This window comes from Pithys albifrons, chromosome 12 (genome assembly GCF_047495875.1).
Source record: "Pithys albifrons albifrons isolate INPA30051 chromosome 12, PitAlb_v1, whole genome shotgun sequence".
NCBI lineage: Eukaryota > Metazoa > Chordata > Aves > Passeriformes > Thamnophilidae > Pithys > Pithys albifrons.
In genome coordinates this window covers 14523051-14540641 of record NC_092469.1, presented here as the reverse complement: position 1 = coordinate 14540641, position 17591 = coordinate 14523051, and the positions used below count along the sequence as shown (strand labels likewise).

General features: G+C 55.8%; 1 protein-coding gene across 3 annotated transcripts; it reads right to left on the bottom strand.

Annotated features, from left to right (window-relative positions):
• Positions 1-1548: 1548 nt before the first annotated feature.
• On the bottom strand, positions 1549-17379 carry SLC9A5 (solute carrier family 9 member A5). Of its 3 annotated transcripts, none has more exons than XM_071567265.1 (16): positions 17330-17379; positions 10336-10638; positions 9508-9671; positions 9147-9225; positions 8257-8434; positions 7908-8128; positions 7521-7723; positions 6911-7000; positions 6711-6781; positions 5873-6002; positions 5639-5727; positions 5372-5498; positions 5072-5242; positions 4419-4488; positions 4068-4199; positions 1549-3669 (listed from the first exon to the last, which is right to left on the bottom strand). In XM_071567265.1, the coding sequence occupies exons 2-16, from the start codon at positions 10508-10510 to the stop codon at positions 3203-3205; spliced, it is 2367 nt and encodes a 788-aa protein (XP_071423366.1). In that variant the 5' UTR covers positions 10511-10638; positions 17330-17379; the 3' UTR covers positions 1549-3202. The 3 variants fall into 3 exon arrangements, with proteins under 3 accessions (XP_071423366.1, XP_071423365.1, XP_071423367.1); XM_071567264.1 differs by lacking the exon at positions 17330-17379 and adding an exon at positions 15594-15770; XM_071567266.1 differs by lacking the exons at positions 9508-9671; positions 10336-10638; positions 17330-17379 and having other exon boundaries at positions 9151-9225.
• Positions 17380-17591: the final 212 nt, after the last annotated feature.

Sequence of the window (17591 nt, the reverse complement as noted above, 5' to 3'; positions counted from 1 at the left end):
TGGAGGCTCCCCCAAGCCCCTTCCAACCTAAAATTGACATGATGCTTCAACTTGCATTGTGCAACAGCAAGGTGGTGATTTTAAGACTCACTTGGAAGACAGCCAACACCAATCCGCTGCCCACAACTCTTCTATCTGGTTAATGCCAGAGCTGCCTTACATCTCCTGCTGACTTCACAAGTTTTGGTACCACAGAGAAAGTGGAGGAGCTGAGTATCAGAGGAAGTAAATCCCTGTGGAAAAAATGTGAATGTTTAATGGCAGGCTTTAACAGAAGCCTACGTGCAAAATGGCAGGTCTGTGATAGTCAGCTCTGGGATGAGGTTTGCTTACAGTAAGTCAGAGGGGTTGTATGTTCTGGGTTACAGTCTGAGTAGCAGCTCCTCTGGTTGTGCCTTACTCTGTCCTAAAGAAGCAGAGGTTTGGGCACATGTGTTTGTGGTTTGGTTCGTTTCTTGCGTTTTTCCACTGAGGCACTTCAGTATTTTTAGGCTGAAAGAGACAGCTCTGTGCTGTGCTGGAAGGATCAGAGCAGTCTTGTGCAGGCAAGATGCTGTAAAGTGAAATATAGAGAGTGAAGTACAAGTATAAAAACTGACAAAACCCTGTGGGGAAGAGCGTAGCAGGAGCCACCATCCTCGCTCACAACAGGGCTGAGGTTAAGGATGGGAAGAAGGGGCTTCAAGCTACTGGCTGGTGGCATGGAAAGCCTGCACACACATTAGCTTCTAGGGTCAGATATCTGTGTGAGCCAGCAGCAACCAGCACCAGCATTTCCTGAAGCTGAGATGTCTGCTTTCCCTCCATTGAAGAACCAGGAGGCCATAGACCCACCGCTTCCAGGAAACAACCTGGTGCACTGCCAAAGTAATCCTGTCTGCAGGAGAGGCTGCCACTGACGTCCAGCACACAGAGCGCAGCTCAGCCAGCATGGCCGTGGGATGCAAAGCAGATGGGGAATGTTAGGAGGAGAAAGAGCTTCCACAGGGGGCCAGTGCAAAGTTCCCCAAGGCTAGGAGCTGTATATGACCCTGCCAAAAAAGGTCTGGGGTTGATGGTTCTATACAAGCCAAACATCCACCTTGTGAATCAAGTAAACACTCTCCTTCAGGAAAAGCGGAGGCAGGAGATCAAGGGAAGAGCAAAACCAGCACACACACCGATGCAGGGAGGCTCCTGTGATCCAGAATACCCTGAAACGGACTTGTTTGGACCATATTTTTGGCAAGGAGAAAGGTGGCACAGACATGGGAAGATGTGGCTTCCCAGCACACTGCTGCTCTGCTGCTGCTACAGCTCCGGGCAGGAGGGCTGCTCCCCCTGCACCGCCTGGCCACGGCTGCAGGCAAGCACCTCTTTGGAAAGAATTTCACATTTTCCGGAAACATTGTGGAAACCAGGAAATCCATTTAGGCACATCGAGGCTGAGAGGGGGGCTGGGGCCTCGGGTGGAGAAGAATGGAAAGGCACAGGGGACACAGTGCCTGTGAAGGAGAACCGAACCATGATGGGCTGAGGTACCCAGACAGCAGAGACCAGACCACAACATCTGCTCCAACTCCAGTTTATTTAACATTACAAAATACTCTGCATATATTCTCACATTATAACAATATTCTTGCAAATAAGATATTAAGTCTTGAGTCATTTGTGGTGCCCATGGCTACAGAAAACACTGACCCATCTAAGATTTAATATGGCCTAATATCAGAAATCAAAACCAGAGTAAGTCATACCTGAAATGCAAAACTATATAAAAACCTTTTAAAAACCTCATGCTTATCTGGTGGAACAGATAAAAGGTCTCTGCTGAGCCCTGCCACCAGTGCCAGGGCTCCCATCAGCTCACTTCCTCCACACTGGGCTCACCCACCCAGTGCATCCAAATGTCCTCTTGGCACCTGCTGTCTCAGCACACCCATAGAGCTGGAACAGGCAGGTTTTTTACCCACTTTGGGATATTAACAGACCAAGTCCCCATTTTTCCCTAAGAGGAGCACCCCCAACCCTCTTGCACTGCCAGCGCCCAGCCATTGTGCTCTTTTGTGTGCTGAGCAGTCCTTGCAGAGCAATCCTTGGCCCTTGGGGTCACACGTGGAATAATGCACTATGTGGGCCACTGCCACTAGGTGCCACCACCCTCTCAGGAGGAAGCAGGGATGGCTGGGAGGCAGGTGGTGGGGCAGACTTTTGAAGATGGACTCGGCTCACACCCATCACCCCTGTTCCTGATGTACATTCATACCTGCTGCTGCCTTCACTCCTTGCACCATGGTCAGCCCTCACAAATTATGGGCCCCAGACAACTGGAGGGACTGGGACATGGGCAGGATGAATGCCAAGGATGTTGTGGAGGGCAGCTGCCTTCTACCAAAGCCAGAAAGCTGAACACTGCAGGTATTTGGAACACATCCAGACAACAGGTGTAGGCTGGCACAGCAGGTTGGCTGCTAGAGGAGTCCCTGTGCGTACAGGTTCACTAGTCCAGCTCCTGGTGGAGCCAAACCCCAGGAGCGCTGCTTCCAGTCCTGAGAAGGTCATGGCCTTGCCTCTGTGGTGCCTCCATAACCAGGGGAACACAGAGCTGCCATGGCAAGGAGTCCATCTTTGGTCTCCTTGCTGAGCTCCATGCATGCTGTGAGGAATGAGCACTGTGGCCACCTTGAAGTCAACAGCTCAGTCACTGGGTGTGGATGGGCTCTCATGCACCGGCCTCCACTCACAGTCATTTCTCCAGAGGTCTCCCACTCACAGCCAGGCTGAAGATCAGCTCGTACTCCTACACCTGTGAGCAGCCATAGCCCATTAACCAGCACCTCCACACCTCAGGGCAGCATAGCCACAATAGGATCAAGTCCAGTGGGAATCCCAACCCCCCTGGGAGGAACATCTCAATCCTCCTGGCTGCTGAGATGTGTAGGGACCAAAGAGGATGAATAAGGTTTGGGGTCTGTGCCTCCCCAGGTGGACAGGGCTGGTACCTGCTGTTGCAGCACTTAGCCAAGTTATTGACCAGGTTTGCATCAGCAGGTGCATGGGCAAAGCCTTCCCTGGAGTGCAGCTTCAGGAGGAGTACTGGGTTCTCCTGCCACTCCTGGAATTTCTGGAGACACACAGAAGCTTTACAACGCAAGACAGCAGAGCAGTCAGCAGGTCACAGCCTGTCTGCAGCCCCCAGCCCCTTCCCCACCCACAGGGTGCCTCAGAGGTGGCTTGCTCTGTTGAACATCAGCCACCTGGGCTCCACGGTGGGTGGCACCCTGCCCTGCTCCTCTGTAGCCATCAAAGGCTGCAGTTCCTGCTGCTCAGGGCTGTCTGGGCTGCTGTCACTCTGTGACCGGCCAGTCTTGGAGATGTGGCTGGGGAACTGGAAGCAGGATCTCTGCTCTGGCATCGCCTGGCTTGCAGACTGGGGTTGTTCCTCCAGCACAGGGCAGGCAAATCTCCTGTGCTGAGGTCCACTCTCAATGCCTGGTGGGGAGGCAATACTCTCCAGGGAAGAGATGCTTTGGTTCCAAGCCTTCTGCATATCCACTGGCACGATTTTGGTGGTTTCCGAGGAGACATAAACAGCCAGATCAGCCTGGTCTCCTTTCCACGGCAGCTCCTTTTCTGCCAAGGTGGGTGATGGTGGGATGATGCAGGGGCTGGGGCAGACATCCAGGCTGCCTGTGGATGCAGAAGGAGGCACAGTGAGAGGGACTTGCACAGCTCTCAGTCTCCTCTTGAACCCAAGTCTTTCCTTGAACCCTGCAGGCATTGCAGAACAAACCGCTACTGAATGGCCATAGAATCCTAGAAAATATCCTGAGTTGGAAGGGATTACAAGGATCATGAAGTCCAGCTAGTGGCCTTTTGTAAGTCAGTCCCAAGAATCACACCATCTGCTGGCCCAGGGATGCAGGAGACACCAGGGAGGCTCTGCCATGCCTCCTGAGGACAGCAATTCTCCCATTCATGCTCTAGTGACTTTAGTTTTGCCTAGGCCAAGACAAATTTTCTCCACAGGTGGAGGAAAGACAAGCTACCCAATGGCAGCTGCCCTGGTGGGGAGCATTGGTGCCTACCAGGAGTTGTCTTTCCCTGCAAGACCTCATCGGTGGCTCGAGCGACAAACACAATGCCTTCATCGTCCTCTCTCTCCGTCTCTGAGCTATCGCTCTCCTCCTCCTCTGAGCTGACCATCACCAGGACAGGAGCTGCAGCCAGATAAAGGGAGTGGTTTTGGAGGATGGGGCACCCTCCCCATGGGAGGATGGGGAAGGACTGCATCCATGGGAGAAGGATTTGGTGCACGTGCAACCCTGGATGCTCTCATGCCACTGAGCTGGCAGTGAGCAGGCACAGTGGGTGCTCCCATTCCATCCCACCAGGTGCTTTTGCCAGGATCTGCCATCCTCACCTGCCACTGGCCTTACCTGACTCCTGCCAGGGGACATTTCTCTGTGTCTTCCCATTGGATGCCTCTTTGGTCAGGGAGATGTTCTTCTGTGAGGGAAGAGGGACTGGGTGGGACCACCCCTGTGCAAAACCCTAACCCCAACAGGTGGCCCTGCCATCCAGGGTAGCCTTGACCATGCAGATTCCCACTCTAGTTACATGGCAGATGGCAGTCAGTGGTTCCTAGTCCTTATGCTTTGCATCCTCACGGCCCTACAACAAACTGCCCAGCTGAAATGGCTTCAAAAGCGTCCAAACAAGAGAAGACATCTAAGGCTCAATTTAAGGTGCAGTGCCACACTTCTGAGACTGGATCTGCACCAACATTCAAGCTGCTTTATACTGAGTGCTCTTGGAAAATCAATGGTCCCAGGCTTGGGACCACTTTGCTCAGGGAAGAGCCACTCCACAGTAGTGCTGGCATGGTAGGGACACACGGACATGAGATACCCACATGCTCACATGCAGCATCACCAGAACTGAGATGAGATGAGCTGCTTTCACTGCTGGCCATGGAGCTGCCAGTGCCCTGCAGCGCCTCACCTACACCCCAAAGGAGCTCTCTGACTGCATTGTGGGGGGAAGGCAAACCTCAGAGATAGGAAAACAGCAGAAGTTTTGGAGTGCTTGCCTTTTTCCTGCCCTTTTCCTTCAGCCTAGCCTTGCTCTTGGAGAAGCAGACATTGTGCTTTGTGGACTTGAAGGTCTCCAGACGCCTCTTCATGTTCTGCCGGAAGATTTCTTTATCTTGGCGCTCTTGTTTATCTGGAGAGATGAAGTGACGGCTGTAGCTGGCCTTGTACTGGCCGAGGAAGAGGCAAAGAGACACAGGGTGAGCAGCTGGCCCCACAGAGCATCCTCCATCCCTGCTCCTCTTATGGGTGCTGCTCCCCTCAGGGTCAGCCGCACGCCACGGCCCGGGAGCGCTCACCCGCCGGCGGGGCTTGTAGAGGCTCCCTCGCAGCACGTGGTGCATGGCAGCGTCCTCCTTGTCCCGGCGGCTCCGCACCGTGTCAATCACCTGCAGGTCCAGGCATGCACCGCTCCCACTCTCCCTCCTGGGGGCAGATGAAGATGGAGGGGTTGGACTCCATGCCTGCATTGTGCTAGCCCCCTGCCAGCCCTGGCACAACCTGTCTCCAGGGAAGAGGGCGGCTGGGAGGTCTGCCCAGAGGCTCCAGGGGATGCTCCTACTCACAAGAGGTTTGTGACTGATGACTCTGACATGGACGTGCGGCTGGGCATGGAGGGCAGCGCCAGCTTGGCTGCTGAGTGCACATGGCCACCCTGGGAGGTGGAAGGCAAGGCTGGCATTGGGGCAGCAAGGACCCAGCTGGACTGGGAGGGGTCCCCACTGCCTGGCCAGAGGGTGCACATGTAACCTCTACTGTCAGGGCCATCTTGCCGACTGGCCCCCATCATGTGCCCTTACCTGATCAACAAAGCTGATAGCATCACGGATGTTCAGCTTGTAATAAACATCCCAGATCTCATCCCGCAGCCTGTAGGCAGATTTCCGCATCAGGAGCTGGCTCAGGTACTTCTTGTCGAACTGTTCCCACCTGTCACGAGATGAAGACAGGCACTTTAGCTCCCATGGGGCACCACGGCCAGAGATACCTGCCCACACAAGGCTGAGTGTCCAAATCATGGCAAAGGGAGACTGTGCACACAGGGCCTGGCTGTGCACAGGAGATACTGCCAGGGAAGGCAGGAGGGTAGGGGACATGCTGACCCTTCATCCCTGCCCAAGGGGAAGCCAGAGACCAGCAGGTCTGGGGGAGGCAATGGGAGTGGGACTGAGGCCAGCATGGCTGCCCTGCTGGAGCACTTCCCCTTCAGGAAACAGGCTTTTTGCATCCTTTTCCTGTCGCTGTGCTGCAGATAAACACTGCCCAGGCAGGAACAGGGCTGTTCCCTCCTCAACGCCCAGCACAGCTCCATCCACGAGGAGGCACAGGGCCACTGCCACCAACACAGACACCCCACATCCCTCCAGCAGCTTCAACCTTGGCAAGCATGCCAGCTCCACACCATTCCTAAAGGTATTCCTGACCTCTCTCTGGGATACCTTTGGGACCTTGATTTGCTGCACAACAGCAACCAGATGGTACCTATCCAGACTGATGGACAGACATAGAGCCTTCCTGGTCCTGCTGTGCTGCCTACAGCAGGCATGTCTTCCTGTAGGGACCTTGGGATATCCCCATGGCTGGCACATTCCTCTGCCCACCTGATGGCTGGCAGAGGATCCTGGCTAAGACACTCACTTGTCCCGCCAGTAGTGGTAGCCGTGGTGCCCCACGATGTCCTCCACAGCTGCCAGGATGTGGTCAAAGGCCTTGAGTGGGGGAAAGAGGGTGAGAGTGGTGGCAAGGCTGCAGATACCCAGGGATGCCGAGGCTGTGCATGGCCCTCGCCCAGCCCCACTAGTGTGGGAAGCCAGGAAGCCTCTGGCACTTGCACCTACGTGCTCATGCAGCTCCTCATTTAGCGTGGGCTTGTGGTGGTCACTGCGCTTCACCTTCAGCCATGTCACCAGAGGTTTGATGGTGAGGCCCTAGAATGGCAGGAGAAGGCAAGGGAAAGACTAGGAGGGCAAGAGGGTGCACATCTGGGGCACGGGGAGCAGAAGCAGCACAAAGTGACCAGGGACAACGGCTGTGCCAGACAGGTGTGCTCCTAGCAGCCCAACCCCCTGTGCCATGTCATACCTCCCCAGTCCCCCTTCCCTTGGGCTCATATCCATCCTCCCTCTGGCTCCCCTTCTTGGGATGCAGGAACCCCAGAGCCAGGGCCCATCAGCAGCTTTGTAAAGAGAATCACTTGTCCAGGCACATGCCATCACTGGCCTTGGAGCCAGTGCCAGAACAAGAGGCCAGGTGGGGAAAGAAAACGGGCCATGGCCCGATCGCAACAGTTACCATGGCAGTCCTGCACATTTGGTGATGGATGGGGTGCCAGAAGGCACCAAGGACCAAAGGTCACTTGAAAAGAGATACTTTCCCCAAGCATATATCCCCAGGCCAACTCTAGGGCTAGAAAGCACTGCTGGAGGAGGGCACAGTGTCCACCCTCACCTGCACAATGACAGTGAAGAACACCACCACGATGGTTGTTGCCACAAAGTAGTCCTTGGCTTTCACTTTTTCCCTGTCCAGCAGGATGACCAGGGCGAAGGCCACGGCCCCACGGAGGCCACCATATGACATGACCACCTGGTCGATCCTGTCCAGGGGGATGAGACGGAAGCGGTTGAGCACACAGGTCTGAAGGACAACACCTAAGGAAGAAGGAGAAGGAGAGCCTGGGATGCTGGAAGCACCCTGCCTGCTCCTGGAGATAGTATAAAATCCCATCCAGGAGCAATGGCTGGCCTTGTATGCCAACCTTTCTTGGACAGTTCCCCTTTTTGGCATGAAAAGGGCCAGGTGCTTCTGGCCAGACACACAGCAAGGCAGACTGACCCACGGCTCTGAAGAGCAGGATAAAGAACAGGGTTCCCAGCACCAGTGCTGTGTCCCATGCCCACTTGGAGGTATCCACAGCTGAGATGCCAAGAAACATGAAGATGATGGTTTCTGAACTGCTGGCCAGTGTCTTCATGGTGTATTTGACCGTGGTGCGGGATTTCTGGGAGATATTGGCTTCCACATACTTCTTGCAGCAGATCCCACAGAAGGTGACTCTGCAGAGGGGCAGAAGGAGCTGGCATGGCCCTACGGCAGGATGAGGAGTGGGTCTGCTCGCTGCCTCTTTCTGCTCAGAACTGCAACCCAGATTTCCTGGAGGCCTTTGGAGGACCCCAGTACTCACGCCAGGATGGAGGAGAGCGAGACCATCTCAGCAGCAAGGTACGCAACGTAGGCCAGGAGGAAGACAAAGAGTGGCTCGATGATGCGCACGCGCTTGGTGAACCGCGTGATCAGGGCCAGGAGGAAGGCGAAGAGCAGCCCCACAGCCGTGCCCCCCAGGCTCACCAGGAAGAAGGAGGCTGTTGGGAGGAGAAGACCCATCTGCACAATAAGTGAACGGGCCCAGCTCCTGTGCCCCATGGCCACATCATGCTGGGTTGGCCAAGCCCTGTGTTCACACCCAGGTCCCCACCAAGCACCTCACAGAGCATGGAGCTTTGGATCATCACAAAGCATCCCCAAGAGCACCTCTGTTATGGAGACAGGCTGACAGAGTTGGGGTTGTTCAGCCTGGAGAAGAGAAGGCTCTGGGGAGATCTTAGAGTCTCTTCCAGTACCTAAAGGGGCTCCAAAAGAGCTGGAGAAGGACTTTTGACAGGGGCACGGAGTGACAGGACAAGGGGGAATTGTTTTAAACCGACAGAGGGCATGATTAGATTGGATATTAGGAAGAAATTCTTTGTGAGGGTGGTGAGGCACTGGAACAGGTTGTCCAGAGCAGCTGTGGCTGCCCCATCCCTGGAAATATTCAAAGCCAGGTTGGACCGGGCTTGGGGAAACCTGGTCTAGTGGAAGGTTTCACTGCCCATGGCAGGGGGATGGAACAAGATGGTCTTTAAGGTCCCTTCTAACCCAAACCATTCTCTGATTCTCTGCTGACAGCCAGGATGTGTCCACTGGGATGGAGACGACAGACCTGGGTGCTCAGTGCCCACCCCACAGGAAAACCACATCCATGCTTGCCCCTCTCCATTTCCACCGTGGAGAAAGAGGCAGGTGGCACATACTCACCTACCCCCTTCACGTAGTCTGTGGCACGGATGTGTGCTGGGCCCAGCTCCACAAAAGAGTTGAAGACCTTGTACAGAACCTGCAGGCAAGGCAAATCCTTTGAGGAATGCAGGATATTGCCCTGCCATTAGAAGGGCAGGATGGACCCTGTAAAAGAGGCATCTCCTGCCACAAACCTGCCAGGTGAGACAGCTCATCTCAGCCGGCAAAGCCCCAGGGCCAAGAAAGAGGAAAGACCAAGAGAGCATGGCACGGGTCTGACCCTAGCTTGGGGATGTCACCTGCATCCTCTGACCTGGGAGAGTCCAGAACCCTGGACCACACTGCGCTCCACATTTGGGTCCCCCAAGCTGCAACTCACCACAGTGACAGCATCATTCAGGAGAGACTCGCCAAACACAATGATGAAAAGGGTCTCATTTACATGGACCTCTTCAAAGACAGCAAGCACTGCCACAGGGTCCACAGCTGAGATGAGGCTGCCGAAGAGCAGGAAATCCATCAGCCCAGCTTCAACACCTGGATCTGATAGGACAGAAGGACCCAGGTGAGGCGAGTCATCCATCCCAGAGTCCCTCTAACCAGGCTGAAACAAGCCTGTCCCTCATCTGATCCCAGCTGCAGCACCTCAACTGGGAGTGCACTGGGGTGAACCCACTGAGATTGTTCCCAGAGCTCTGGGGTGCTCCTGGTAAAGCAGAGGCTCAGCACATCCTTGCTGCAACAGGACAGGAGCATGAGGGATATCTCCCTTAACATACATGTGCATTGCTGCTCCTGTACCACCAAAAGAGGTTCAGCAGCCTCACCTGAGGTTCAGGCATCAAGCAGTTCCTTAGGTGTCAGGAGAGCTCAAAAAACAACCCAGGCCAGCCAGGGCCAGTGGCTCCAGCCAAGCAAGGGAACACGGCAGCGAGCCAGCAACACTAGCCAAGGTCAGCGACAAAAATAGCAAAGACATGAATCAGCCCAGTGCCAAGCAGGGCCCATTTGTCCTGCACACTTGACCATCCTGCCAGAGCACTATTCCCAGGATACCAAGACCCAGAGCATGACTCCCAGAATGCCAGAACCCTGTTTGTGCTATAATTCCTAGGAATCTACGGCAGGGAGAGACAGTGGGCTATGAAACTGGGGTGCTTTGCACCTCCAAACTATTTTTTGTGGATGTGCAGCCCTACATACCCACCCATGAGCCTGGCCTGGTGCAGCCCCCAGAGTGCAGTGCCGGTGGCAAAGGAGTTCCAGAGTGTGCCCACCACCGCGTAGGTGAGAATGGCACCAATGTTGTCGAAGAACAGCCGGCTGGGCATGAAGTACCCCGAGTCCAGGACGATGGGGGGCAGAAGGAAGAGGAAGAACATGTTTGGCTCCAGCTGGTATTCGGCTTTCTTTGCCACAGCCAACACGATGCCCCCCAGGCCCAGCCCCAGCAGGATGAGGAGGCAGCTCTCCGGGACAACGGATGTCACCTTTCTTGACAGGTGGAAAACTAGAAAGAAAAGAGGAATGAAAGCATCAGCCAAACAGGCACATAGACAGAGCATTCCAAATCCTCAGGCTCTACAGACAGGTTGGATGATGCATGGTGGATGGGGGGAGGACAAGGGAGCACCTAAGGAAAGGCTGCTTCATGGCCATGTGCACACTGAAGACCTTCCAGCTACCTCCCAGGTCAGGATTTTAGGTCCCTCATGCTTTGGGATCTCCCTCTCTTCCTCAGCCACTGTCTAATAAGCCAAGCAGCCAGGCATTTTGCTTTTCTTGGTTTCTGGTATCTGCACTTACAGGATTAAAGCAGTCAAGTGAGCACGTTCACAGTGTCACACGCATTGCTGGCTGCTATTTGAGCGAAGAAATCCTGGTTCACTGGGACATGTTACCCCACTTGGAGCCAAGGATGCTCTGTCTTGGTGTTGTGGTGACCTTGTTTGCATCTGTCTCAGCAAGCAGCCAGAGCAGCCAGCAAACCACTGCAGCACAAGCCATGCCAGAGCACAACCTCCCTCGGCACCAGATAACCTACCTGCATGCAAAAACACAGGCACTCGGGAGCTGCAGATTTAGAGATGCTCAGAATAATCATTTTATTCCATGCAGGGTTTGGACCAAATCTTAAGCTACCGTGGAACAGGATGTATTTTGTGAAGCAAGCAGAGGGTGCCCTGGTATTCATCCATCAGCAATGTGGCAGTGAGCCTGCAGCTCAGGCACAAGTCAGCAGGATGCCAGCACAGGGGACTTGCTCCTCCAGACTTTATCCCCAAGGCCAGGTGTCCTATGAAATCCCAAATCAGTCCAGATTCCAGGCAGGCAACCCCCATCCCTATGGGTTTCTCCTCCCTAGCACAGGGTACTGTATTTTTGCTGTCCCCCAAAGAGCAGTGACTGGGGAAAGGCTGTCAAGGGTCACAGCAGTTTTGCCTCCCCCCGCCCCCTTCACTGAGTTCTGCCATCACTTGTGACATCCAGCCAGGTCTGTAGCATGACTTGGCCATCAGAAGAAGAACCCTTCTCCTGGGAAGAGGGTTCCTCCAGGGACTTCCAGAGCCACCTCTGTCCTTGCACACTCAGCAGGTACAAGGACCATCAGAGCAGGCTCTGAGCCATCACTTGGCTGCAAGCCCAGCCCTGCTGCCAACCTAAAACCCAGTACCTACGGCTCTTTAGCTGGATTAAAGGTGCCCATTGTGTGTGCCAAGTCATCCCTCCAGAAGGAAAACTGTGCTCTGGTCGTGCATCAACCCGAGGTCACTTGGCTGCTTCTCTCCTTCGGAACCCCCATGGACTAAGGTCTACCTAGACCAGTGTCCTGTCTCCAACAGCACAGACCTGGAGAGGAGCCCAGGAATAGGCAGTGCTTCATCAGTAGGTTTCCATGTCTCTATACCCTTGTCATTCTCCTCTGAACCTGTCCCAGCCCTGCTCTATCCTTTCTGAGACAGGTCCAAGTGTCTCTGAGATGTCACCCTGGGAATTGAGGTCATGGCCCCCTGATGTTCTCCCTTTCTTCCTTCCTAACATCTCTTAGGTGATTTGCTTTCCCTCACCACAGCTGAGCTCTGAATTTGAGGAGATAATTCAATGTCAAAGATCTGGTTCCCAACTAGAGACAACATCTTTGAGCCCACCACCCAACATGCAAGCTAAGGGCCACTTTTCCTCTCATTGAGGACCTCAAGAGGTTGCTCCTTGGCACAGCAAGCCCTGTCCATGCCGTGCTGGTGAGCCCCAACAGTGGTCTTCTGCATAACACACTTGAAACAGTGCTGCAGCCAGCAGGGGCAGAGCAGCGAGCACAGGGATGGCATGACCTGCCAGCTCACCAGGAAAGAGCACCCAGACCAAATCTCTGCTGTAACTCTGCCACTGAGCATCCCAGCCACAGAGCCTGGGGCAACCCCCTCATCCCCAGCTGCCTCCGCTCACTGCTACAGGCTGCAATACAGCCCTTGAGGTCATAGTGATATGGACACTACAGCCCTCCAAGCAGACCCACACCCTGGAGAAGGGCTGGCTGAGCTTAATCCAAACTGAATTCCTGCTAAATGACCATACAAGCTGCTGCAGAGCCCTGTTCACTCCACATAAGCTGCTGCAGAGCCCTGTTCACCCCACACAAGCTGCCTTCACCAGGGGATGAATGGTGCTCGCTCAGCGCTTGCAGCAGGCTGTGAAACCTCTTCCCACCCACGGGAACAAAGCTCTGAAGTTTTCAAGAAAGGAACGAGGAGTCCAGCCCCTTTCTGCATACTCAGGAACATTGCCAAGATCCCTGTTCCCTGCTTCAGCAACCCATCTGCATTCCCCATGCTGTGGAGGTATGTCCTGGCTGGCTGGAGAGACCCAGGAGAGCCTGCAGGGATGCTGTGGGGACATGGGTCCTGGATGTCATCTATCATGGAAGTGTTCAAGGTCAGGATGGATGGGACTTTGAGCAATCGGGTCTAGTGGAAGGTGTCCCCGCCATGGCAGGGGGTTGAAACTAGATGAATTTTAAAGTTCCTTCCAACCCAAACCATTCTTAGTTCTATGTATTCTTCCCCCAAGCCAAAACACTTGGGCAAAGAAAGGAGCAGCATCAATGGGAAAGACCCTGTTTGTCCAAAAATCCCCTGGCTGATGGGGAAAGCTGCCAACTTCCCAAGCAAATGGCAGCACATGAGCTCCCCTGTGTTGCCGGGAGCTGCCAGTGGGGACAGGCAGAACGAGCTCTAATTTTACATGCACTAGTCAAGGATTTCAGCATTAAAGGTTCCCACAGCAACAGTAACTTAGCCACATGTGAATTAACTTCAGAGCCATAATCCATACACAGGCATCCATAATATAGTATTTGCCACTGAGAGGACTTGGGGCCAAAACCTGCTGTGCTCCTCTGGAGTCTGGGAAGTGGTGAAACACCTAAACAGGAGGAGCTGGAGACAGAGGTGATGGTGCGAGGAGAGATGGTTGCAACCCATGGGGATGCTGCTGGGTTGAAAAACATCTGTCAGCTGGGAAACCCCTGTCCATGAGGCAGCTGTGAGTAAGGAGCATACCTGGGGCAATGCTCATCACATCTCTCTTCCCCCCACCCCATGCTCTGACCAAGGATGGAAAAGAGGCAGTAAAGCCTGGATGATGCCCCACTGTGCAGGAAGGCAACACCCAAGCCAGTTTTTCCCCGCCCCGGATGTTTGCTGGCTCAGGGCACCCCAGCATCGTGACTGCCTCTGAGAACAGAGCCCACAGTGTCATTTCCCCATCACCCAGGCATGGGGCCACTTCCTCCCCTGCAGTCACAGGGCTGTGAGCTGACAGCCCAGTGCCACAACCACAACGGTTCCCCTGCGCCAGCCTGTGCCCCGAGTCCATGGCCACCACAGCTGGCACGGTCATCTCTGCTCCCCAGAATCCTCCACCCCTGGTTCATCTCCTCTGTGCACCCTGGGGACATGCCAGCTCTGGGGACATCCATGCCAGGGTGCTGCCCACTGCCCTGTGTCCAGGTCTGGATATTCCGGATGTCATTCCTGACTCCGGGCTCTGAGCATCCATTGGACCCATTGGATATGCTAAACCAGGCAACCCGAAGCTACGAATCATCAGGGTTCTGTCTCCCAGATGGAGAGGAAGAGTGACCATCAGCTTTTCTCAGGCCTGTAAAAGTGTGGCAGGTTTGGGGGCTTGGAAAGGATCCCAGCCTGCACCCACCATGGCAAAGTCCAGGGTGATGAGGGGAGCATATCAAGGAAAACCTGCACAGGGAGCAGCTCCAGAGAGAGGTTTAAGAGAAGAAAATAAGAGCTGGGGAAGGCAATTGCCTCTGTCGTCTTCTGCAGGTAGGAGGGACACACTCAGCTGCTGGAGGTGGCACAGCTACAGCAGAGGACTGTCTTTTCAAGCTTACAACGCCCTTTAATTCATTCCTCGCGATGCTTCAGGTCTCCCTTGCGAGAAGGCAAGGAAGGAGAGGAGCGTGAGGTCCACAGTGATGCTTGGGACAGGCAGAGGCCAGTTGGTGGTCACAGCTATAGCTGTCCCCTGTGTACCGAGTGCTGCTGCAAGTCCCTGCCTGCTCGGAGCCTCCCCTGCCTAACTCTGCACACACTGGTTCCAAACTAGGAGGGTCCTCGCACCCCCACCACGGGGGCTGTGCCCACAGTGGGGTCCCCGAGGAGGAAACCTGCCTCAAGGTCACAGTCTCATGGCCGGGGCCCAGTTCTGCAGGCAGGGGTACTGCGGAAGACCAGCCCCTGTGGACCCTGCTTGGCACCCACGCACGGGTGTACCCTCCCCAGCGCCCTGGGTGCTGGTGGGGGAGCCCAGCCCTGCGCAGCTCACACACACCCTCCTTGCGCCTTCCCACGCAGGCTCTGGCGGCCGACCCTCCCCCGGCTGCGTGGTCCTGTGCTGGGGAGCGCGAGAGCCCGAGGCGACGCCGATCCGGAGTGACTCACTGGAGGGGACTGCAGGTACGGACCCGTCCCCGGGCTGCTGGCAACACATCCTGCCTGACACCGGCACAACCAAGCCCTTCCCGGGGCTGGGGGGCGGGGGGCTCAATGGCTTCCAGTGCAGTCCCAGCCTTTGGGAATACGGGACATCCTTTGGGGCATCTCTTCCCTTCTCCGTGCCCACCCATCCACTCGTCCATCCATCACAGGGAAAACGGCCTCGGGCCCCCACCTCGTCCTTCGGGTGGTACCTTCACCTCGTCCCCGCGCATCACGCCACAGCAGGGCACGGAGGATGTGGCATGGAGTGGTCCCCGACCTCCGCAGGCTGGGGTTGGTGACTAGCCGGGTTTATCCCCATGACCTGTGTCCCGGTACGCAGTGACACCTCTCGCGCCGGTAGCCCCCGGGCTCCCCGGAGATGCCGCATCCCTCCCCCGCCTTCCCCGGGAGGTGGGCACGGCTGCTCCCGGGGGACCGGGGCGGGAAGGGACACGGGGACACTTACCGATCTTGGCCAGGCTGGCCACCAGGATCCAGGCGGCCACCAGGCAGGGCGCCTGCACCTCCTGCCACTGCCACCGCAGCAGCTCAGCTCCCGCCGGAGCGGCGGGGCCGGCGGAGGCCGCCGAGGGCTGCATGGCCCCGCTGCTCCCGCCGCTCCGCTCTGCCGCGGTCCCGGTCCCGGCCCCTGCCCGCGTCACACGCACGTGGGGCCGCGCCGGGACGGCCCCGCGCCCCACGCCATGGGCCCCGCCCCGACCGGGACCGGCCCGCCCCGGACCCCCAGCACTGCCCCCGGTACTGTCCCGGGTCCTCCGGTAGTCCCCCACACCCGCCGTACTGCCCCAGCCCCACCCCAGTACTGCCCAAGCACCCCATCCCCCAGTACCGCCCCAGAGCTCAGTACCTGCCCCGGACCCCAGTACCACCCTGCTTGTATCCCCCTCCATCCCAGCTCATCTGCACCCTCCTGGAACCTCCTGCCCTGCATTAGTCCCCTTGCCCCATGCCAGGCCCGTGCCCCTGTCTCAGTCCTCCCTGCAACTGCCCCACTGCCACCTGCATCATCCTGGTGCCCCCACACTTGGCCTGGTGGCCCCAAGCTCATGCCAATCCCCTGGCACCTGCCTGGTGTCCCCTGCATCACCTTGGTCTCCTGTGCCTGCCTCAGTGCCCTTGCTCTGGCTGAGTTGCCCCACACTCATTCAGTCCTACTGATCAAAATTCCCAATCTCCCCACACACTTCATCACACTCTCAGCCAGATCATTCCCAGCTGAGACCACCCACCCTGCCCCAGATGCTGCCTGAGCACCAGGTTACCACCCGTGGGGGGCACCAAAAATTCCTTCTCCCCCTCACCTTCTCAGCCCCTCTCAGAAACCACTAAAAGCTCCTGCTTTTAGTGCCCCATCCAGTTCCCCATCTCTCACATCCTTTACTTGAGGCTGCCAACTCCAGGATCCTTTGTCCTGGGCAGGCAGCAAGGAATGCCCAGGGAGCTCAGAGAGCCACAATGCTGCTGGGCAGAGGACAGGAGGGGACACTAGCAGAGAGCTTCATGGAGAGCCATCTCTGACCTGTGTCTGTATGTCCCCAGAGCCAGGACACAACACCTTGGCCAGACTTCTTAGGACTGGCGGGGCATGGACACTTTTGGATGCTGAGTGCCAGGCTGAGCCCCATGACCAGAGGAAAATGGGCTGCAGGACACCTTCCTGGCAGCCTTAGTGCCAGCACTTCTTTGCATTGCTCTGCTTGGGCACAAATGTACTGCAAATATTTGCCAGTTGAAGCCAACAGCTGGGGAATGCAGGCTGGAGCCAGGAGCAAGGGGAAAGCTCCCTGCCCACTGCTCTATCATGTCTGACCATTGTCACTGCCCAGGTAATCTGTCAAAAACTAAAATGGTTTTTGCACAACCTTTCCCTTGTGGAGTTGTGCTCAGTGTGCCCAGCAACACTTCATAGAGTCATGGAATCATTTAGGTGGGAAAAGCCCTGTAAGAGCACCAAGTGCAGCTGTTACCCCAGCATTGCCAATTTCACCACTAAGTCATATCCCCAAGTGCCACACCTACACGTCTTTTAAACACCTCCAGGGATGATGACTTCACCATCACCCTAGGCAGCCTATTCTAGGGCTTGACAACCATTTCCATGAAGAAATTTTTCCTAATATCCAGCTGAAAACTCCCCTAGTGCAACTTGAGGCCATTTCCCTTTGTCCTGTTACTTGTTACCTCGGAGAAGAGCCAAACTCCCACATTGCCACAACCTCCTTTCAGGGACTTCAAACAGTTGTAGGCTAATGTTGACTCCAAGAGTGATGACACCTTCTTCAGTTCCCAGTCCCATCCCTGGTGCATCCATATTTCCTTCCTGGGTCCCCCAAGGCATCCTGTCTCTCCTTTGCATCCTCATTTCCAAGCCTCCCATAGCCTTGGCAATTAACACAACATGGTCCATCATTAGCATTCACACTTCGGATGTATGACACTCTCG